Source organism: Juglans regia, chromosome 11, assembly GCF_001411555.2.
Source record: "Juglans regia cultivar Chandler chromosome 11, Walnut 2.0, whole genome shotgun sequence".
NCBI lineage: Eukaryota > Viridiplantae > Streptophyta > Magnoliopsida > Fagales > Juglandaceae > Juglans > Juglans regia.
This window is the reverse complement of record NC_049911.1, coordinates 3,155,781-3,180,572: the sequence shown is the minus strand read 5'-3', so window position 1 is coordinate 3,180,572 and position 24,792 is coordinate 3,155,781. Positions and strand designations below refer to the sequence as shown.

Here is a 24,792-nt window from a genome sequence, read left to right as displayed (position 1 = left end):
CATCAAATTCTAGTATATAGATTCCTAAACAGATTCATTGGAATCAAATTACTCTTCATAATTAATGGAAGCTAGATAATTTAACTCCACTATCTAAAATAAGAAATAATGTTATAGATGATCTAGAATGCATAGATACAAAAATGGACAGATCAGTCCAATTAGCTTTTCAACCTTTTAGAAAATCGTTTTCTTATTATTCCTCACCAGCACCTTCTAGTTATTACACACATTGATATGTTCTTACTTCAGTTTCACAAAATAGATCTCAGAACTTGGACACCTAGATTCGAGAAGTCATTCTTGGAAATATTATTGACACGTGTCTATATAGTTAATCATAGTATACCCTCTACCTCTCATAATCCTGAGCAATTAAAAGAATCATTTTCTCTAACATATTCACAAGTAATTGGAGATAATATTCAAATATACACACTTAGTAAAAAAGATTTTAAGATTAATAAAGAATACCTAAAAGATTATATGAAAGAAAAAAATAATTAAAAATTGAATAAAAATATTATAAAATTAAAATGCTGTTAGAATATAATTTTGTACAAAAAATCTTTTCATCATCTATATCTCACCATCCTTTCATCATCCCATGATTTCGTATTAGATGATAAGTTTACAAGTGAAATATAATAAATAGTTTTCAATTATCTAATGCTACATCATGAGATAATGAGAGAATGATAAGAATTGAGATGATGAGTATAATTACTCAATTTTTCAATATTTTTTTTTTTGTTTTGAAATTTGGAAAGGTTGAATTGATTTTTGTATTTTATTTGAAAATTTATAAGTTGTAATTATTAGGTAATGATAACTAGATGAAAAAGTTAAAAATTCAATGAAATAGAAAAATATTTGTGTTTGTGGTATTTAAATATTGAAATGAGATGAAATGAAATTAAATAGTACGAGATGAGATGCTATTCAAATGAGACTTTAGTCACTATCCAAGTTGGCTTTATATTTCTCATAATTTACATCTTGTTTTAGATATGGAATTATTTCCTTGAAAGCTGCCAAGAACTTTTTGGAGAAAGGTGCGGAGTATGTCAAGAATGAAATACAACAGCTTGAGCGCATGCTTGAGAAGGTAATACTACATCATACCATTTTGGGAATAAATCCATCTAATCAAAACGCACTTTAAAAGTATTTCATATGTTTGAAAGTTGCAGAGCTACCGCTTGATTGTTATCTCGCTGCTCTTAATTATATCGGTTACATCAACAAAATTACTTCATATCATGTTAGTATGAATTATTCCGACTTTCCAGGCTCAACATTGCAAAACTCTTTTTTCAATTCACTCTCTTTATGAAAATCACAAGTTCAATGGGTTCATTTCCATGGGAGATCAGGTTTTTTCAGCTACCAACCAATACACAAGTTTTAAGACTGGTCTCTAGGAGGCTTTGTATAGGGATTAGCTCAGAAAAGTTTGTGGTTCTTCAGTAGTACTCTTTTGTCCAGAAAATGAACAAGGCGATGGTGCAAAAGAAGGCAAAACTTTTTCAGAAAAGGGTTACCATCTGACCCATAATCATCAACATTTTCTATATTCTTGTTTGTTTTCAGTTACTGAGATTTGAGTGGATTAAGATCGCATTGTGCATGATTGGGTGTTGATTTTCGTTGCCATTTGGATTCGGGTTGCAATTGGTCGATGTTGGTTTTTTGGATTTGTGGAATGGAAGTTGTCCTGATCAAAGATGCGCTCTTATTTGCACTCCGGCATACCTACATATATATAAACTCGACGTGATCAGGAGTTTCAGATATTTAAACTCCGGCAGATGAGTTCACTCTCAAGAGGAATATCCTATCTAGCTTCGCTTGATCAGGAGGAGTCTCTCATCTTTCCTTATTTCTTGGATGTATTAGAGCAGCCAGTTACTGGGGTTTCTATTCTCAACTTTCTGAACTTGGGATGGATACCTTTTCAGTTTAACGCATTCTTTTTCTTCACATTGCACCTTGTTTTTCCCCAGTGATTGAAAGCGTGTAAGAAAAGAAAAGGTTTGCCTGTGTGGGATCAATAGTAATGTGGTGTTTTTTGCATTGGAAATCTGATCATCATATGCTCCTTTTCCTATGATTATGTGTTTGTTCTAGTGGTGTGATTGTTATTTGGTAGCGGAGTAATCTAGTTTCAGATATGTAAGTCTTGTATTCATTTTAAGAAATAACAGAGTTGATCATTAAAAGGTGGATTTTTCAGGGAGTTTTAGGCTATATTTAGGTAGTGAGATAATATTAAATGATCTATAAATAATAGTAAAAAATGATTATAAACCAATGATAAAATATTGTGTAGTAATAAAAAGTAAGTTAAAAGTAACGACAAACATAGCCTTAAGGCCCGGTTTGGATATAAAAAGGCTTCTGACTCATCTTATTATTATAATTTTTTTAAATTTTTACACAAAATATAATAAATAATTTATTTATTTTTAAATCTTAAAATAATAATAATATTAAAAAATAATATTTTATTCAACTTTCATATTATCTCAACAACTAAGTAAACCTCATCTAAGTTTGCAAACTTTTCACGAGATTTATCCATACAAATCATTTTCTAATGAGTTATTATATTCAGAGTACATAATTTTCAGATTTTAAAATTTATTTTAAAATTAAATTATACCTTATAAATATTTTATTAATTGTGCTTAACACACTAATATAATTTTTTGTTTAAAAAATTATTATCATTTTCACTTTTTATATTAATTATTTTGATTAATTTCGTTGACAAGTAAAATAAAACAGTCTTTAAAAAAAATGCAAAAAAGAGAATATGAAGAGAATAAACAGACAGCAGCAGTACGTATCTTCGTCTGCCTCTGAACTCTCTCCAATTTCCATTTTCAAAACAAGAAAGCTAAGGTTATTGTAAATGTAAATTTCATTTCAGTTTAAGTTCTAAATTCCTTTTTAGTCCTTCTGGGTTACAGCTTAGTTACTTTCTGTTTTTAGTCTTTTACTATGAGTTAGTTAACTCCTTGTATATAAATAGATGGTAACCTGATGTACAGTGACATATTGAATAATATCAGAAGTATTTTTTACTTCTTTCTTCTTCGATCTTTACCTTTCTTGATTGGAGTTGCATCATGGTATCAGAGACAGATTTTGAGCTGATATTTGAATCATTTGACAAGCAATTATTATCTGGAATGTTAGAAGGATGTGATATATGATCTGTAATTGGATGAGGCAATACAAACTCAGATGGTAAGCAAGTCTGCTGTGAATAAACTTTGGTCTGAAAAGGAAATATATGCTCATGAAAAACAACATCTCGAGAAACAAAAAAACTGTGAGAGTCTAAATCATATAACTTGTATCCTTTTGTTCCAAAAGGATAACCAACAAATATACATTTTCTAGCTCTAGGGGAAAATTTGGATCTGTTATTGCTTAAAGTAGAAGCATAACATAGACAACCAAAAACTTTAAAATGATTGTAAGAAGGAATATCACCATAAAGAATCTGTTGTGGTGATTTGTTGTTGAGAATGTGAGATGGAATGTGATTAATGATGTGAGTTGCTGTTAAAACACATTCTCCCCAAAAATTTAATGGAACATTTGATTGAAATTTTAAAGCTCTTGCAACATTCAAAAGATGTTGATGTTTCCTCTCAACAATTGAATTTTGTTGAGGAGTCTCAACACAAGAAGTTTGATGTATAATCCCTTTTGAATTGAAAAAGTCTCTCATTAAAAATTCTAAACCATTATCTGTTCTTATACACTTTATTTTCTGTTGAAACTGTGTATAAACCAGATTGTAAAAAACTGTAAGAATGTGTTTAACCTCACATTTAGATTTCATTAAGTACACCCAAGTTGATCTAGAGTGATCATCAACAATTGTTAAGAAATACTTGAAACCATCATGAGTAGGTATTGAAAAAGGACCCCATATATCACAGTGAATCAAATGAAAAGATGAACTAGGCTTGTAAGAATGAACTGGAAATGACAATCGTTTCTATTTTGCCAAAGGGCAGATTGTACAATGATGTTCATGTACAAGTTTATTTGAAGGAAAATTTGGAAATGACTTTGAAAGAACTAACAATCTCGAAGATGATGGATGACCTAGTCTACTATGCCACAGATGCTAAGTAGAATCTGAAATGAAATTTACACTAGATGAAAGTATGGAATTAACAGTTGTATTGTGTGATGATTGTTGCAAGAAGTAGAGACCAGCTGCTTTTCTACCCTTCCCAATCATCTTCCATGGGGTAAGGCCCTGTATATAGCAAATTTCAAGCATAAAAATAAAACAACAATTCTGATCAGATGTAAGCTTAGTTACTGAAAGAAGATTATATGCAAAACTAGGAACACATAAAACATCTTTCAAGACTAAGCTTTCTGATAAATGGACAGTACCAAGATGTGTTACTGTAACATTTTCTCAATTTGGCAATTTAACAAATGTATTAAGAACTTTTGTGATTGTGGTAAAAAGGTTAATAGAATGGATAATGTGGTCTGTAGCACCTGTATCTATGATCCAAGTGCTAGAAGCAGATGTTAAATTCTCATTTTTCATAGATGAGAAAGTTGAATAACAAACTGTGTTACCTGAAAAGGAAGGCAAAGAATTTGATGTGGATAGGACATTAGCTGCCTGATGACTGGTTTTGGATTGTTCAGTTGATTGTGGTCGAATTGATGCCAATAGTTGCTGATACTCTTCTTGAGAGAAAGACATACAATGCTGATCAAAGGGTGTACTCGAGGGTTGAGTCATAACTTGGTTTGCTGAAGAAACTTTTCCCTTTTGTTTGAAACTTGGAGGGTATCCATGCAACTTATAACATCTGTCTACTGTGTGATTGGTCATTCCACAGTGAGTACACAACACTTTTTCTCTTCTGTACTGTTGTTTTCCAGTGTTATTCTTTGGAACTTCAATTCTTTTGTTCATGAAGGCTACATTAGGTTGAAAACCTACTCTTCCCATAGAACCAACCTCCCTTTGTTTCTCTTCTTGAATTACCAAAGAAAAAACTTTGGTAATTGATGGTAAGGGTTCTATCAACAAAATCTGACCCCTAACATGAGCAAATTCCTCATTCAACCCCATAAGAAACATGATTACATGTTGGCGTTGATGATATTCAAGAAATATGCGAGCAGCACCACAACTACAATTTTTATATGCCCCACATGTACAGCTAGGTATTTGATTGTAATTCATAAGCTCATCCCACAAACACTTGAATTTTCGGTAATAGACACTCACCGAGGTTTGATCTTGAGTTAAAGAAGACAACTCTTTTTGTAACTGGAAAATCCGTGGTCCATTGCCTTGAGAGAACTGATGCTTCAACTCATCCCGCATATCCTTAGCAGTTTTCGCATAGACAATGGTTTCTCCAATATCTCTTGACACCGAATTGAGAATCCATGATAAAACCATGTTGTTACACCGATCCCATTTAGGATACGAAGAATATGCTTCATCTGGTTGAGGAATCGCACCATTGATGAAGCCGATCTTGTTCTTGGCCTTTAAAGCCATTTCCATTGATCTACACCAACTATTGTAGTTGTCTCCCGTAAGGAGATTAGAGACCAAAATTGAGCCAGGAGAATCTCCATTTTGGAGATGAAATGGACTGGAAGAATCCTCTGAAATCACCGAAACAGAGGAATCCATTCTTGCAGCGGAAAAACGGATCTTGTAGTGAATCCGAAAAAAAACCCTAAGATTATTACTCTGGTACCATGATGCAACTCCAGAATTCTTAAGTGATTCAAGTCAAAATGCACACATTCCTTCACTTCAAGATATGACATAATTCCCTCCTCTTAGAAAATCCACCAGACAACACAAAGCTCCTACTTATTTGCAAAATTATCACTGCAATTTAGCATCTTCAGCAGCTTCTACCCCTACCACATCGTCTCTTGGCTCAATTGATATAACATCAGGTAACAAATACGGCATTTCTGAATTTTTATCATACAAGCATTTATCTCCTTCTCATAAAGCTTTTAGCATTTCTATATCATCTCAAAAGGAACCTGATTTTTATCATCAAGCTGTTAAGCATCCTCATTGGAGAGATGCTATGTCCATTGAGTTAGCTGCCTTAGAATCAAATAATACTTGGACTCTCACTGACCTTCCACCAGATAAAAACTCCATTGGTTGTAAGTGGGTCTATAAAACAAAGTTTAATGCTGATGGCTCGATTGAGAGGTATAAGGCAAGATTAGTTGCCAAAGGTTATACTCAAAGGGAAGGGCTTGATTACTTAGAAACTTTTTCCCCAGTTGCAAAAATGGTGACAGTGAAGTGTTTTCTATCTTTGGCCGCAATTCATAACTGGCATTTAGTGCATTTGGATGTAAACAATGCATTTCTTTATGGTGATTTAGATGAAACAGTCTATATGAAACCACCACCTGGGTATCTTAAAAAGGGGGACACTCGAGTTTGCAAACTACAAAAATCCTTGTATGGATTGAAACAGGCTTCTAGGCAGTGGAACTCCAAGTTTACTGCAGCCTTGGTTGATTTGGGATTTGTACAATCCAAATCAGATTATTCATTGTTTACTAAGCAAACAGATGATTGTTTTGTGGCCCTTTTGGTGTATGTAGATGACATACTATTGGCCAGTAGTAACATTTCTGTTGTTCAGACTATCAAAGAGTCTTTAAGTGCACACTTTAAACTAAAGGATTTAGGTCCTGTTAAATATTTCCTAGGGATGGAAATAGCTCGATCCAAAAAGGGCATTTCCATTTGCCAAAAGAAATATGCACTGGAGTTGCTATCTGATGCTGGTTTATTGGCTTCTAAACCAGTAAACTTCCCTATGGATTCCCACTGTAAACTTTCCAAGTCTGATGGAAAATTACTTGAAGATCCAACTGCCTACAGAAGACTTATAGGCAGGTTGTTGTACCTCACTCACACTAGACCAGACATCACTTACTCAGTTCATTACTTGAGTCAATTTTTGGAATCTCCTAGAGTTCCTCATGTACAAGCTGCTCTCAGAATACTTAGATATATAAAGATGGCACCAGGCCAAGGTATTTTTCTTTCAGCATCATCTACAGTTCACTTGAAAGCCTTTGCTGATTCGGATTGGGGAAGTTGTCCTGATACAAGAAGGTCTATTTCTGGTTACTGTGTGTTTCTTAGTGAATCACTGATTTCTTGGAAATCCAAGAAGCAAACTACTGTATCAAGATCCTCTGTAGAAGCTGAGTATCGATCCATGGCCTATGCAGTTTGTGAATTAACATGGTTAAAGTCTTTGCTTAATGATTTTCACCAGCCTTATTCTCATCCATCTTTGTTATTTTGTGACAACCAAGCTGCACTTCATATTGCAGCCAATCCCCTTTTTCATGAGAGAACAAAGCATATTGAATTGGATTGTCACCTTATTAGAGAAAAAATTCAAGCTGGACTGCTCAGAACAATGCATGTTTCATCCTCTCATCAGCTAGCAGATTTGTTAACTAAGCCTCTTGGTTCTAATGTTGTTCATTATTTATTATCCAAGATGAATGTTCATAATATATATCATTCATCTTGAGGGGGACTATTGTAAATGTAAATTTCATTTCAATTTAAGTTATAAATTCCTTTTTAGTCATTCTGGGTTACAGTTTAGTTACTTTCTGTTTTTAGTCTTTTACTATGAGTTAGTTAACTCCTTGTATATAAATAGATGGTAACCTGATGTACAGTGACATATTGAATAATATCAGAAGTATTTTTTACTTCTTTCTTCTTCGATCTTTACCTTTCTTGATTGGAGTTGCATCAAAGGTACTCTCTGCCTCGTCGGTTCTCGCCGACGACGTCTGCGTTCTCATAGACGATAACTTCGACAAGGAGGTCGGCCAAGATCGCGGGGCTCTTGTCGAGTTCCATGCTTCCTGGTACAAAATAATCAATCAATCACTGTCCCGTTTCTTTGGTTGGTTGCTGAGAAAACGTAGCAAAAACTATAAATAGCCTTGAAATCCCGGATGACTTTCACTTGAATCATAAAATGTAAGGTATCGAGAGTTATGATTTATTTTCCTTTCTTTCGATTTAGTTTTCTCTTGAACCAAACACGAGTTGGATAGGCGTTAGTCACGTTTTGTTTAATGTTATTGATATTTTTAGGTTTATTTTAGCAACCGGCGTGTTACTGATCAGCTCAGTGTTTGATGAGCTCGTACCTTGATACCGTTGATCTATAGCCACCCTCTCCATTTTTTACGAATTACTTTCTGGGCTACATCCTGTTCAAGACTCCTCACTAAATTCTATTGTTGCCAAACTGTTTCTTGAAAACTTTTTAGGGATGTCAGTTGTAAAATATGAGCTATTTTGCCTCCAATGGCAGGTGTGGGCATTGTAAAAAGCTTGCTCCAGAGTATGAGTGAGAGCATTGGCAATGTGCCAAGTCCAAAATTTGGCTAGAATTCCAAATTTTGGTTATAGTATTAAATTTTGGCTAGATGAATCTACATTGGACTAGTCATTTTAAAGTCAAAATAATAATATAATATTATATATTTTAATAATATTTCTCAATTTTTATTTTTATTTTACAAATACACTTCATATATTAATTAATAATTCAATTTTTATTTAAGATGGTGCTACCTGGCTATGTTGCTATTTATTAAAACAACAAAATTAATACAAACATGTTACTATTTGGCTATGTGGGAACAAAATTAATACCAACTCATAACCAAAATTAATTCCTCTTTATTTAGTAACAAAGATGTTGTTTTTGGTGTAAACATAAATACCAACACAGTCCTCTTTACATAAATGTCTACCAACACACTTTATTTGGTAGTTTCAGATTCCACAACTTCCTCCAAAACTCAGAAGTGCTTTGTGAATGTGAACTTCCAATCCTTCCTCCATGATTTAACAACTCCAAAGCTAAATAATATACTGATTTTACTGGATACATTCCACTTTTATGAATACTCCAAACAAACTGGACTACAAACCGCAAGTGAGAGTGGTGAAGAAGGGGTCATCATCAAACTGCCACATGCTCCCACTGGTCTACACACACAAATGAACACAATTTTGATATTTTAAACAAACTGCCACATGCACACTTGTAAAAAATTACTTATAGAAACATGAGTAATGAAGTTTTTCACAGACACTGTTGATCGCCTAACATTTATTATAACCACTTTGGAAAATTTAAATAACACTCAATAGTCACCTGTTCTGGAGAAAAAAACAAGGAAATAAAATATCTAAGAAAGTATAATATTAGTTCATTCAATCAAACAGGTTTGATAGTTTCTCTTATCACAAATAATTTCTCTTATCATTTAAATTTTTTAAGATGCATAGATCCTCTTTCTCAGGGAGTTCATTACAAATTTTATATTCAAGTACTTTCCTCACATTCCACATTGATACTGCCCATTAAATATCAATATGATGCTCCTTCTATAAATGCTACTGTAAAAGTAAATCTACATTTCTCACGAAACAGTTCCATGGCATCATAAGTAGAAAAGGGATATGCAACAGATAATCCAATTATAATCAATTGGGCTTTCAAGGTCAGATATTTGATCAAACCACTAACTCATCATTACACAGCTCTCCTTCACTCAAACTTTATCTAGAATGAATGCAACATTTGTAATGATTTATGAAAATCCTTCAGTAATGCAGTTAGAAGCACACACCCAAAAGATGGACTAAAATTTCCGGTGGCCTTTTGCAGGTCACGAAACGTAAACCTCTTGAGTTGACTAATATCAAATTCATAATCTTGCTGCACTAAAAATATCAATTTATGAGCAAATTTGAATCCTCATAACTTTTTACAATCCCAATCATCTACTTGCTTGATGGAAAATGCCTTAGTTTAGGAAGTACCATAAGATGTAAAGAGAAGCCGAGATCTGTTCCAATGCACCCAACAGACAAATGCACAACTGATGCTAACAGCAACTGAAAGCACCCACTGATGATGACCACAGATTTTCTTAAATAAACCTGTATCTTTAATTATTTCCAATAAAATAACACAAATGCATCCAAAACAAACTCCCCAAGAAATACCCAATACGCAGCCTGAGCAACATCTAATGTATCCACATATTCCAGGGTATTATCATCATCAATCTGCAATACTCACTCTTGATGAAATAGAACGAGAATAATACCTCAACCCAAAAAAGTATCTATATATTTAATTGTTAACCCACGGTCTGGTTGTTGAGAAAGGAAGCAAAATTAACATAAACAGAGTCACCGAGTTGTGGTGTAACCCTCTGCAACCTCAACCTCCACTGGCTCTTTCACTTGAGCTGCGGCTATGTCACTGAGTTGAACATCTGAAACATAAAATTTTTCAACAAAACGAAGTACAGATAGAACTAAGAAAAACCCATTCCCCTATGCCCCCAAAAGAAGAGACACATACTTTAATCTTTCTTTAATTGCTAGAAAACCTTGGGAATCAATCACAAATTTGTATTCATCACTTTTTATGATCAGGAAAGTAACAGGTTTTAGGAGGCAACATTGACAAACGAAGTACAAAATTCATTAGGAAAAAGAGAGACACTCAAAAATCAAACAATGGTAAGAAAGTGAGGGAAAAAAAGAATACCAAAATAAAGAAAGTGATACTTCTGTACACGGGGTTGAAATGGGCAGTCCGGGATATGAAGGTATGACTTTTTATTCTTCTCCTTTTATTCCTGGAAATAAGGCTATGCTTGGAGCGTAGGAAAAGAGACGCAAAGGATACTGGGGGAATTTTAAGAGTTGCAGGCGAGAGGAACTCGCTGAAAGGGAAGGAACTGATGCTACTGTGGTTGAAGAAGAAAGAGGGATTGGCTGTGGAGGTTGAGAGCTCCATGCCCAAGAAGTTGCTCGTGGTTTGGCGCATAGCAGCTCTGCCTGCAGCAGAAGAAAGCGGAGGAAATCTGGTGGGGGAAATCACACAACCGTTGGCGACGGGAACCATAAAAAAATTTGGAGGAAAGGGACTCAAAGAAATCTGGACCCAGCAATGAAGGGGACTCAAGAAATCTCGATCGAGGAAGAAAACAGAGAGAAGAGGGAGAGAATTGATCGAGGAAGAAAAACGGGGAGAAGAGGGAGAGAATCGGCGTAAGGAAGAAAAATGGAGGAAGAGGAGAGACAAACGAGGGTATATGCAGGTCTGAAGAGAGAGAAAAGAACGAGGGAACGAGGTATACGCGGGTTTGAGAATCATAAAATAATATTTGGCATGTGAACAGTGACTCGCCAATGTTGGCTAGTCTTCTATTTTTACTGTAGCTCAAGAAGCTCAAGTCTTGAGCTTTGGAGCATTGGTTAGTCCAATGTGGAGGCTTTTTCTCACATATAGCTAAAATTTAGACTTGCATTGGCATTTGGCTAGTCCAATGCTAATGTTCTGAGAAGCTTGGCACAAGTTTCAAGAAAACAAAATGTATTTTGATTGATTCTTTTTTTTTTTTTTTTAAATATAGCTGATTTCAGTATGTATGAGTCTAAAACAATTGTTTTGGTTACCAATTAAATGAGTGTTACATTTATCATCATACATTATTGCACTTGTGGGTCTCAAATTAATCTTGAAATCTATTTTTTCTTATGCTGCTAGTGTTATACTCAATGGCTAATGAATGACATATTATTTCACTTCATTGGATGGTTTCTGGTGTAGGTGGACTGCGATGCACACAAGGACCTATGCTCTAAATATGGGGTTTCTGGATACCCCACAATTCAGTGGTTTCCTAAAGGGTCCTTAGAACCCAAGAAGTCAGTGCCCTCTATTACCTCAAACTTCTATCCTTTTCTCTCTAATGATAGCATTTCCTAGCTCCATGTCTACAGTTTGAAGTCTAAATATTGTAGAATAATTTTCAACCATTCACGCTACTTTCAAGTATATTAACTTGTTAGGCCACTTAATGGGATGAGGTTGGATGTGGAAGACGTTGCATACTGCATGCAGGCAACGTGGTGCAGCGTGAAGACTGGGTCATTAGCAGTTAGTTGTTTTCGGCATATTTATTCCGTTAGTTGTGTACTCTGTTTTCTGCATGTTATTTTTGTGTGATGGGTTTCGGTTACTAGTTACTAGCAGTTGCATGTTGTCATTTATTTCGGCATTCTTGTACGTGGCCTTGCTTATTTAAGCAACCAAAGAATTATCAACGAGGGTATTGAAAATGAAAAGCATTTGTTATCCAAACCGTGCAGTACTTTATCACCCAAAGAGAAACAATTCACTTATTATTTGAATATCTGTGTTGGGACCTATCATTGGCATCAGAGCCAGATTATTTATGGGAGCCAATAAGGAACGTATTGAGCAATTGGAGGCAGGGCTCGGTGGAGTGCAAGATGGGCTACACCGGATGGAGCTTGGCATGGTTGATAGGCTTCGTCATTTGGAAGAAACTCTTACCCGTCTCTTTGATGTATTGCTCACAAACCCGGAGTCTCCAAACCACGGTAACCAATACCGTGAAGGCCACGATGGGGGACGGCATGTTGTATCCTCCAAAACAGCGAAACTTGAATTTCCTCGATTCTCAGGAGATGATCCAACAGAGTGGTTCATTCGTGTGAACCAATTTTTTGAGTTCCAGAATACTCCCGAAGCCCATAAAGTTTCTTTGGCCTCCTACCACTTGGAAGGAGAGGCCAACCAGTGGTGGCAATGGAGCCGCATGACATTCGGAGAAGAAGGACGCGCTCTCTCATGGGCAAATTTTGAAGACGAACTCTGGGCTCACTTTGGGCCTTCGGAGTGCGAAGACTTTGATGAAACTCTTTCAAGGATAAGGCAGGATGGTTCTCTATGTGATTACCAGCGAGAATTCGAGCGCTTGGGCAATCGGGTATGAGGCTGGACACAAAGAGTTCTTGTGGGTACATTTATGGGTGGCTTAAAAATGGACATCTCGGATGGTATCCGAATGTTTAAGCCTCAGACATTAAAGGAGGCTGTTAGCTTCGCGCGAATGAAAGATGATCAACTATCGAGGCAAGGGACGTGTGTACATCCTCCACCACCAGTGAGAGCCCCATTAGCTCTTCCGCCAGCAACTCGGGTAGCACCAGCCGTACCTGCATCTCCTGTTTGGCGACTGACTTGGGATGAAATGCAGCAGAGGCGAGCTCAAGGTCTATGTTTTAACTGTAATGAGTATTTTACTGCAGGTCACCGGTGTCAAGGGTCACGGCTACTCATGCTGGAAGGACACGATGGCAGCGGCAACATTATCTGTGAAGCTGCACCCATACAAGCAGTAAACGACCTTCAAACGGGTCCGGCTCCACCAGAAAATGGCTAGACAAAAAACCTACTGCAATTATTCCCAACTGTGGATCTTGAGGACAAGGATCCACTTAGTGGGGGAGTATTGTTAGGCCACTTAATGGGATGAGGTTGGACGTGAAAGACGTTGCATACTGCATGCAGGCAACGTGGTGCAGCGTGAAGACTGGGTCATTAGCAGTTAGTTGTTTTCGGCATATTTATTCCGTTAGTCGTGTACTCTGTTTTCTGCATGTTATTTTCGTGTGATCTGTTTTCTATTTTTACGTGTCTTTGTGTTTGTGATGGGTTTCGGTTACTAGCTACTAGCAGTTGCATTTTGTCATTTATTTCGGCATTCTTGTACATGGCCTTGCTTATTTAAGCAGTCCAAGAATTATCAATGAGGGCATCGAAAAAGAAAAACATTTGTTATCCAAACCATGCGGTACTTTCTCACCCAAAGAGAAACAATTCACTTATTATTTGAATATCTGTGTTGGGACCTATCATAACTTAGAAAGATTTTGATCAAATTCTACATGTTTAGGTATGAAGGTGCTCGTACTGCAGAAGCCCTTGCTGAGTTTGTGAACAGGGAAGAAGGTATGAGTATGCTTGTAATTTAATAGAATGTAGCAAACCTAAGAAGTTTGTTGATGTTTCTTGCATCAGGTTTGTTTGGCTCCAATGTTTTTTCCCCTCCAAGTTGCTACATCATTTTTTTATTGGTTGCATATGTATTGCTGGGAGTTTGAATACTTCCAATGGATGAAGAAGATATAATATCTTTTTCAACTTTCAATTGAATAGTTACATGTTCTACCTTAATTTGCTTGAGTGGGTTGACCGTATATTGCTGGTGCAATAACTTTGCAATTGACCAATTTTTGAAGGTCAATTTCTTTTCCAATTTTGCTCCTTTGATTGCTGAGTAGACGTAGGTTGGTCAGTGTAAACCTGTAAATCAGTTAGAGTGGAATGGATGGCTCTTTTGAAGATCAAAACGCCTGGATGTGGATTGTAATTTATTCTTGAGTTGTAATATATCATGTCTGGAGTCACTACAGTGATTTGTGCCCACTTGTTTGGTTGTTGCCCTGCATGACTTGCTGCATGGGCTCCATCTTCAGGGATTTCGCTAGTGTTTTTCATGTACATATAGATGGTACATCGTGCTTCATTCAACTTAGTCAACTTATATTGGCATTGAAATTTTGCTTTGTCCCCAGGGACCAATGTGAAGATAGCCGCAAGCCCGTCCAATGTAGTGGTGCTAACTCCAGACAATTTTAATGAGATTGTCCTAGATGAAACTAAAGATGTTCTGGTTGAGTTCTATGCACCCTGGTAAGTTATTTTTTTGTTATTTCTTACTTAAAAAGTCTGCTATTTCGTACTCTCTTCCATATTAACATTGTGAAATTAGTGAAGCTAATTCAATCCAAACAAGGGGAAAAGGTATGTTCATGTTACTCGAAATTTTGCAACTCTAAATAGTTCCCTTCTTTTCTGTGCATTCTTGGGTGGCAGGTGTGGCCATTGCAAAGCTCTTGCTCAGGTCAGTATATTGTTTGCTTCTTGATGGTATTATTGTCATGAATCTTCATCTTTTGTCTAAACAATGGTTGTTCTCGATCGATGTCTGCTGTCTGTTCTTCAGACTTACGAAAAGGTTGCAACAGCATTTAAATTGGAGGAAGATGTAGTAATTGCTAACCTTGATGCTGACTAGTACAAGGATTTGGCTCAAAAGTGAGATCATTAGTATAATACGAATCTTTATTCATTATTTGTAGAGTGTTTGCTATTGAATTTCAGATTTCTATGATTAATAATTATGTACTTAGATAGGACTGTTAAAAACCACAAGACCAAAGAAACGATTTCTGTAAAAAGATCAAATATGACCTACGCAATGATGCTGCTTTTGCAGGTATGATGTCAGTGGATATCCCACGTTGAAGTTTTTCCCATAGAACAGCAAAGCTGGTGAAGATCATAATGGTGGCTGAGATTTGGATGACTTTGTAAATTTCATTAATGAGAAGTGTGGCACAAGTCGTGATGGCAAAGGGCAACTTACATCCAAAGTTAGTGAGAGATGTATATTAAAAACTGAATCACGCTTAACATGTTTTAAATTTCTTGAGAAATTTTATCTTCCTTGATGTAGGCTGGTATAGTTGCAAGTTTGGGCAACCTGGTTAAGGAGTTTTTGAGTGCTGGAAGTGAAGAGAAGAAGGCAGCATTTGCCCGGATAGAAGAAGAAGTCAGTCAGCTTAAGGGCTCAACGACCAGGTTATATCAATGACTTCATACTTCTCTCCAATAGTTGTTGGATAAAGTTTATTCAAACTTTCTGTCAAAATGTACATGGTTGATGGCTGTTATGCACGACTTTCTTAATGAAATGGCCGGAATTTTTGCTGTAAAATAATAAAGTTTGCTAGATCCAAGTTTCTAAAGTTGAATTTCTTTTTCTCATAATTACATCTTTAGATATGGGAAGATTTACTTGAAAGCTGCCAAGAACTCTATGGACAAAGGTACCGATTATGCTACGAATGAAGTTCAGCGCCTTGAACACATGCTTGAGAAGGTAACGCATCACATCATTTTAGCAATAAATATCTCGTGTCATTGAAAGTTGCAGACGTTTTGGAATAATGAATTTTAACCTTGACTCCCATGAAATCAGGTTTTATCTGCTGCCAAAACCTTTAGGATAGACTTTTAGGATGCTTTGTATGGATTAACTCCAGGAAATTTTGTGGTTCTTCAAATGTACTTTGTATTTGTGGTGATTTAACATAATATCATGCAAGTCTTGAGTTCGAATCCTGACTCTACACTTCACTCCATTTAATTAAAATTAGATATGTTATAGATGGTCCGTGATAAGATGCTAAGAAAGACAGTTATACCAGTTAATAATTAATACATGGTCAGTAACAAACGTGAAATGTTATTGTGCTGTTATTAATGAGGACTATCGCGGGAACCTTTAGGGGATATTTGGAAAAAAAATTCATCTCATCTCTTTTTCTTTCCAAACATTATTCAAATACAAATATTTTCAAATTAATCATTACAACTTTCCCAAATTTTCAAACAAAAAACAATTCTATTTTTTCAAATCTCAAAATAAAAATAATATTGAACAATCTTTTAATTTTATAATATGTTTTATTTAATTTTTTCTCTCTACTTTCTCAAAATCCAATAAATAGTTAATTCAAACTATCTTACTACTATTCACAAACCATCTTACTATTATTCGCAAAATTTACATGTCATCTCATTCTCCAAACATCCTCTTATTAGTAAACTGCAGGATGAACTCAACGTGATATTATATATTGTGTATTGTTTGCGCAGTCTATCAGCCCAGCGAAGGCAGATGAGTTCACTCTCAAGAAGAATATTCTATCTGCCTTTGCTTGATCCGCTGGAGGCACTTTTTTCCATTATGCTTGGATCAGGTATCAGCAACCCAGTTACTGGGTTTCTATTCTTGAGTTCTTTTGGACTCGGGAAATTTTACTGTTTCTGTGTACCTTTTTCGTCACATTTTGCACTTGTTAAATTTACAATTGTAGAACAGAAGAAAGGGTAGCCAGCATACGATCAACAGGAATATACACTGTTTTTGCATTTGAAATCCGATTTAGCTCCTTTTGGCACAGCTAGGCATTGATTGAAAGACTGTCTTGGCATATTTTCTTGTTTGCATTATGGTATGTTCCCGTCCATACAACTGTGAAGAGACAGAGCCTTCTGTGTAAAATTGATAGGAAGCTCATGACAAACCAAAAAAAAATCAGTAAGGGAGCAAAATATAGATCCATCCATTCAGAATAAGATTGAAGAAGAGATGTGGGCGAAGGATCACCCAGAAGACATCATAGTGAAAATTCTCCTACCATTGTGGGTCAAATTAGTGGGAGGTAACTGGAGATATGGCAGATACAAATAACTGGAAAGGATGCAAGCTGGTAAAACGAAAATCTTGTTGTCCTTACTTTGTTTGTTGACTTGGGCTCGTTCAGGGAGTGAAATAATATGAGAATTTTGTAAATAATATTAAGATAGTTTGTGAATAGTAATAAGATAGTTTGAGTTGAGTATTTTTTATATTTGGAAAATGACAGAAAAAGTTAAATAAAAAATAATATAAAGTTAAAATATTATTATAATATTATTTTTGTTTAGAAATTTGAAAAAATTGAATTGTTTTTTATTTTTTGTTTGAAAGTTTAGAAAAGTTGTAATGTTTATGTTGAAAATTTTGTATTAGAATTATGTTTGGGAAGATTTTTGGGATGACATCTTTTCCAAACAGCCCAGAAAATTGATTAAGATTTGTTTTCGTACCAGGAAATAGAAATACATATATATATATATATATAGTGGGTCTTGTAGTATTTATTAAATATTTAATTCTGCTCAATATATTTACACGAATGAAAATAAATAATCTAGTCATATTTTATGTGTTATATTTTTTCCCCACTTAAAAGCTTCGAACAAGAGGGGATTATTTTCCCAAAAAAAAAAAAATTGAGATCGCGTCTTCAACGTTAAAATAATTCACTGCCCAATATTTACTGGTGCTCAGTTTTTGCAGATTGTTTATGTACTGTGCTGCCATGGGCCATTACATACACCAGGTTTCTGGTTAATATTTCAGACTTTTTGTACAGAGTAGGTCAATGGTGCAAGTCTAAATGAAAAAATGATGTGTATTTACGTTCTAAATTTCAGACATTTGGATAGTAAATGTTTACAGTTGGATGATAGGACTCTGAAAAGTTTCACATGGATCATTCAAACCACAATCCAATCAGAAAGTGGTGGTTTTAACATTAGACCCACAGCCGCAGTGCTGACTGCAGGACTCATTTCCTGATAAAATTACATGTGAGCCTCATTGTTCAGATGATCAGGATACAAACAAACAAAAGGGCTTCTCTTTCTCTCACCTCGTCCCAGAAATTCCCCATGTACATGTATGCATATTGGGATTAGATGTGTGATGCAAGAGAGATTTTTTCTTTCTAGGCTGGAGAATTTGATACTCAACCTGTCATCTTGCAAATGATGATGCTACAAAATGCTGTAGAAATAGATAACTTTTGCCTAATCATTGGTAAACTCGCACTGCATTATTTCTTCACTCTTTTATCCTTTTCTGATCATTTTCAAACCCTCTGTTCAACTGTCATCCAATTAGTTTGAAAAAATGTCATGGTATTGTAAAGCAAGAGAGAGTCCAATTTAGGTTGGTGTACAAGAGTAACAATCCTCCCTTTTTGCCTTTTTTTTCCTGAGCAGAACAATCAAGGTACCATTATTTATAATAACTATAAAGACAGAGCAAAAGGAGTTAAGAGGGATAATAATCCTTATTTTTTTTCTTTTTAAGGTAAACTCACTTTTATACTTTTGTTACGTATACTTGTCTTTAAGGAAGAAAACAAACAAAAACAAAAGAGATAGTGGATTCCTTATTTTCATGAATCATTGTGCAGAAAGAGTCTGAACTTCCAACACATACCTTACTGTATAAATTACCAGAAATAGTTCCATCACAAATGAATGCCCATCGTAGGGGCATGCATCATCATTAGATTTAACATGGTCTCTTCTGGGAATTAAAAACTAAAGTTGCTCAGGAAAAAAAAAAAAAAGGGTAGTAGAGAGGAGGTAGTGATTTTGTTCTCATGAAGAGGGATTACTGATTAGTGAATAGTCATATATATATATATATATATATATTTGGATTCCCCGACATATAACTGGAGATGGGACCGGTATCGACCAACATTTTCCAAGTCCAGTTGGTGATTGAACGGAGTGGAATTTTCACACAGATCTTTCGAGTACAACCCAAGCTTTCTGTTGTCATTATTATTGACTTCTGGGATAATATTGAAATTGGGATAATAATGGCCATGGGGACCATGATTTTGTTCAAGAGAAATGGATCCACTAATAAAAAATAAATTTTTTACACTTTTTTAAAATATATATATATATTTTTTTTCAAGAATTTACATAAAACTTGTCTTTTTAAGAATTGTAAAAATCATTTCTGTCTCAAAAATCCAAAAAATTGATGTACTTTTCACGTTGGAAAGAAAGAAGGAAAGACTAAAAAGAGAAATTTCAGATTTTTTTTTTTTTATTATTAGACAAAAACAAATTGATCAAGATCAAGTCAATGTTTCATCAACCCCACACTCTTTTTCTGTCATTGTCTAGAGACAGCATGCCCCCATTTGAATTTAGACCATAATCCTCCTTTTATCACCTCCAACCACCACCTACCTAGATGTACTAGTTGATTAGCTTAAATGCAATCAGAGGAAAATTATTGTATAACAAGTTGCATTCTTGGGGCCCTAAAACAGGGTACTACTAATATAACAGAAGTAAATTGGCTCGTCTAATCTATTTCAAAGAATCCCAACGACCTCTTTTATGTAAAGATGCGCATATGAATCAAAGAGCTTGAGCCAGAAACATACAACCAAGCACACGTCCATTTCCTCATGCGTTTATGGCTTGGTGCGAGGGCCCCCCCCTTCAGACTTGAGTACCAAACACAGACAGGTCTGGCTATGTCGACCATGTGGATCAAATTATTGATCTAATCATCCAAATAAAGTTTCTATATCATAATCATGCAATTTGGATTACAATAACAATACTCTGAAAATTCCTCAAATTATTGGTACAACAATTACATCAACTTTGAGTGAAACTTTTGTAAATTTCTTGAGTTTTAACCATAAGGAACAAGATTGATAATTTATCTTCCTCATGTGCGATATCAAACTGATACAAGTGAAGTACAAGAGCTCTCAACAAAGCAAATAGGGAGGTGGGGGAGATAAAAGAAACTCCATATATAATTTCATGAACCCTATTAAATTAGGAACAGTGTCTCTTTTAGCCAAAAGAGAGAAAGACCCAACAATAAATACATAGATAATCATTAAAAAAAAAATCCTAAATAATAATAAAGGCTCAAAAAAAAAAAAATGTACAACCCTTTTCTTTTGTAAACCCAACAGAGATATTTACCTGGAGGAAACTGGGTTTAAAGCTCTGGCAAAACCATTCATGGCTCCATACCCCTTTGAACTAAATCCCAAGCACCCAAGCAACCCTTGCTTGTAAGGCAAGAAAGTCTTCTTCCTCATTTCCTCAGCATGTGCTCTATTAGTCGTGTAATGCAACTCATGCGGAGATGGGGGGATGCGCCGTTTTCCGACCCAATGGGCAGGCTTTCCGGCAGCTTTCTTGGCCGAAGTTCGTGCATTTCTCTTACTTTTCCCTGCTTCTGAAGCCACGGTGACCGGGTTGGTAAACTTGCTGTCTTTATCCTTCGAAACAAGGTTTGGAAGCGTTTGGTTTCCAGGTTTCTTTTCTTTTGTTGGAGAAAACGAGATCGTCGACCAGAACTTGTTGTTGCTTCTCCCTTCGCTTTTGCTCCTGAGAAAGTCTTTTAAGAAAACCCACCTCTTTGAGCTCCTTCCAGCCGACGAAGATCTCGAGGACGAGGCAGAGACCGAAGGAGTAGTTGTCTCTGAACAGAACCCCTCGATCTTTTCCCTCTCATTCTCTTCTACTTCCAAACAACCATTATTGTCTTCAAAGCTTGTATTTTTATCTCTATCCTCGTCCTCTGTCCACTCAAACCCTGCGTTTCTCATCGGAGACAGAGATCTGGTTCTTCTGCGCAGAGACTTATCGCGTAACCTCAGATCTCTGCCTCTCTCGTCAACCTGAGCCGGCTCATACTCGTCCAATTCTGTTTCAAGATCCATCAATGGAGCCAAAACCTGAGGATGCTCCAAGTGAGTGGAGAGCTTCATGGGGCGGATCTTCCCGTTCAAGAAAAGCTCGTCGGCCGAGCTCATGGACCCGGTACAACTCAACCCACTAGACCCGAACCTCGCAGAGAACTCAAAGTCATCCATCGTCGAAGAAGACCGAGGCTGTGTCGTCGATGCCAATGCTAGGCTGAGTCCAAAGTGCACCGGGCTTGCAGGGGCGCTGTAGAAGAAGCCGGAGACGGGGCCACGGCCAGGGCTGGAGGGAGCGCTAACATAAGGAGTAGAACAAGAGCTATCAATGTCTTCAAAAATGGGTTGGGTTTCGGCATTGCTGGGATTCGGAAGCTCTGGGTTTGAGGTTGGAGTATCGAGGTTCATTGCGTTTGTGTTTTCGCGTGTGGCCATGTGGGGGAAGGAGCAATCTGTGCGAGGCCCAAAAACATGGTAAATGGGAAAAATATATTAGAGTGGGAGTCTGAGAGTGGAATTGCCATTGCTTTTGTGTTTTATTTCCTCAATGCCATTCGCCCTTTTCATATCCGTACCATTCGTCCTTCTGTAATTACTAAAGTATCCCACTAGAGCCACTACGTTAATATTCTCTCATTTTTTTTAATAATTTAATTTCATATTAAAAAATAATGTGAGAATTATTGAGTGAATAGAAAGTTGTATTTTGTATTGATGAACGTTAATATTATAATGAATTTTGTCTTTTTTAATCGAAAAATATCTATAGAACTTTATAAATAAATCATTTAAAAAAAAATTAATTGATATAAAAAAAATGATGAAATCTAAAATAGATAATAATATTTTGTTATTACTTTTATAATATCATGGTATAATAATATCAATGACATTAATGCATGCCCGATCTAGAAATATCTCATAATGCCAATTATTTAATAGTTAAAATATAAAATAAATAATAAAATTTTTTTATCAATTTAAATATTTTAGATAAATGATAATTTCATCTAATATCATAATAGAGGTTTTGAATTCAAATCTTGACTCTATACTATTACATTTAATTAAATATTTCACTTATTGAATCGTCTATTGAGAGAGAGTCTAACCCACATATAAATAGAATATTAAGATATAAAATAAATAATAAAATTTATATTTTTTTATCAATTCTTTTGAAACAAGTAACAATTTCACATTAACTGACAGTCTTATCAATTTAAAACTTCTGCATGATCAAATTAGAAGTATATTTTGAGAATTCAATGCTTTGCCAACCTTGCTGGTATAAACCCAAAAAAATAAAAATGGAAAGAGGGTCTTAAAAAATATAATTTTTTCACATTAATTTCTCTATTTTTTTTAATTGGAGTACTCATCCTAAAACTATAATTAAAAAAAAAAAAAACTATTTCTAATTTCTATCTGACTTTATATGAGGTATAGGTAGGTAGACCCTGGAAACACAGAGTTGTAGCTGTCTTCATAGGATCCCAACTTTTGGGCAGCTGCTAGGAAGCAGCATATGTAACCCTTCCCTCTATTTAATCATTATAATTTATAACAATCATCTGTTTTAGGTAAAGTATTCAATTCATTAATATAGCAAAATGCATACTAATCTATCTGTATACATTATTTATAGAATGCAGGAGAGAAGGCCCACTTTTCATTTGTTTCCCCATCTCCAAGAAAGAAGAATTATTGGTAGCAAGCAATGAGTTTTCATCACTCCATTATAAATTAAAATAAAATAAAATAAAAATCCTGACATTGGTTGAGCACTCTATTCAGTCTTCATAGCCCCTTCAGCATCTGCATTTTGCCCACATCCTCTTTTAAGAAATTAAAAAACAATTAATTTGTTAAAATTTTCCCATTTTAGTAAGTGAAATGCTTCTCCCACGTAAGGTGGCCATCGATTGTATTTTTTTTTACTTAATTTTAATGAATTAAAAAAAATATTTGAAAAAAATAATCTTTTTTTAATCTATTCAGTGATTGTGGGAGGTGGATTCCCTTATGGGTGTAGCACTGTCCTTTTGGTAATGTTATTCTTGATCTTGGCAAAATCTTGTAACAATTAAGTTGAAGGTCTTTAGCCCAAGAACTCACCTTAAGTTTAGTACCATGAACATCTAATAAATTGCTTACCATGACATATAAACCCATTAACAATATCTATGTCTCGAAGTTATTTCTTCCGTTTCTTTTATATAAACTTGATCATTTCAAAAGTTTTCTTGGAAGAGGAAGTTTTTCTCCACAATTATCCGAGATGCACTAGCGTAAAACTTCTTATCGAGAGCATGCGCATTCTAACATTAGTCGAAATTTTATTTTCGGACACCTAGTATCAATAAAAAAAGAAAATCTAAATATAAATAGATAAAATTCTAATTAAGAATGGTGATCCATGATGATGATATGATCTCTATGATAATTTTCTTTTTCATGATAAAATGGTGGAAAATTGATACATAAAATCAATGTAAACGACGGAGAATCTAGAAAGGTTGATCAGATTCATGGAATCACAGGAGAGAAAGAATAATTTGATATAAAACTAATTATGTGGAGGAAGAAAGTGAGAAACAAGAGGGTAAATCACGTGATATGTTGTTTAGATTCGTTTTTCGATGCTATGGCCATGTGAGGAGTGTTTACATTTAAGCATTCAAAACTCTATTGAATCACAAACCCTGCTTGCTTTCCCATCAGCATGCCCATAAATGCTGAATGCTCCACATCAAGAGCCATGTGCCTTTGTACTCAAACTTGGTCACTGTTTTAATTCTTAATAAAAACTTGGGTAGGCTTTGGATGTAAAATTTTCTTTTGAATGTTTTTCTTTTTTTTTTTTTCCATCAAAAAAAAAAAAACTTTTGAAGATGTGTTTTTAGAGAGTTTTATAAAAGTAAACTTATAAACTGATATATCGGATTATAAAGTTATTTTTATTGTAAATTAGATCTAATATATCATATGAAACTACACTAATTTGTGAGTTTATTTTTATGAAATATTTTTGTAACTATAGTAGTACTCTTCATAAAATGGGTGTTGGTGGGACCAATTCAAAATTTTTTTTATTGAAAAATTTTGTGTTTAGATATGTTTTTATTAGAAATTTAGAAGTAATATTACATACAGTCGTAAAATACACAAGTGTTGCGTAATCTTTTTGAAAAAGAATAGAATCCACTATTAAAAATAATAATTTTTTTAATCTTATATTTATTTAATTTTTTTAAAAAAATTATACGATATTTATACCCTTACAAATATCATTTATTTTTTATTAGAGCTCGAAAAAAGCAGTGTCTCCACTGAAAATACGAGGAGAGGAAGAAAATTCTGTTAATAGGCTTATTATAAAGCCCATGACCACTCAGAAAAAATGAACCCATCGCAATTTTGTCTTCTTATTTTCCATACCATATTTTTTTTAGCTTTACGAGGTTTTGTAATTATCTGGTCCTTGAGAATTAATTATTTGGATTGAATTCTTAGTTCATCCTTGTTTATTTGAAAATTAGACATCCTTTATTGAGCCCCACCAGCCTTTAAGCCCCCGTTAAAGTTTAAACCTTGGCCAGATTGGTCCCTTTTTGCCTGTATTGAGAACT

At 35.0% G+C, this 24,792-nt stretch overlaps 1 protein-coding gene and 1 pseudogene across 1 annotated transcript; one reads left to right on the top strand and one right to left on the bottom strand.

Moving 5' to 3' along the window:
* The first annotated feature begins 143 nt into the window (after positions 1 to 143).
* LOC108991015 lies at positions 144 to 17,381 on the top strand (annotated as a pseudogene).
* Positions 17,382 to 19,502: 2,121 nt separating this feature from the next.
* Positions 19,503 to 21,789, bottom strand: LOC108991009. Its single transcript, XM_018965151.2, has 2 exons — positions 20,436 to 21,789; positions 19,503 to 19,998 (listed from the first exon to the last, which is right to left on the bottom strand). The coding sequence occupies exons 1-2, from the start codon at positions 21,593 to 21,595 to the stop codon at positions 19,986 to 19,988; spliced, it is 1,173 nt and encodes a 390-aa protein (XP_018820696.1). The 5' UTR covers positions 21,596 to 21,789; the 3' UTR covers positions 19,503 to 19,985.
* Positions 21,790 to 24,792: the final 3,003 nt, after the last annotated feature.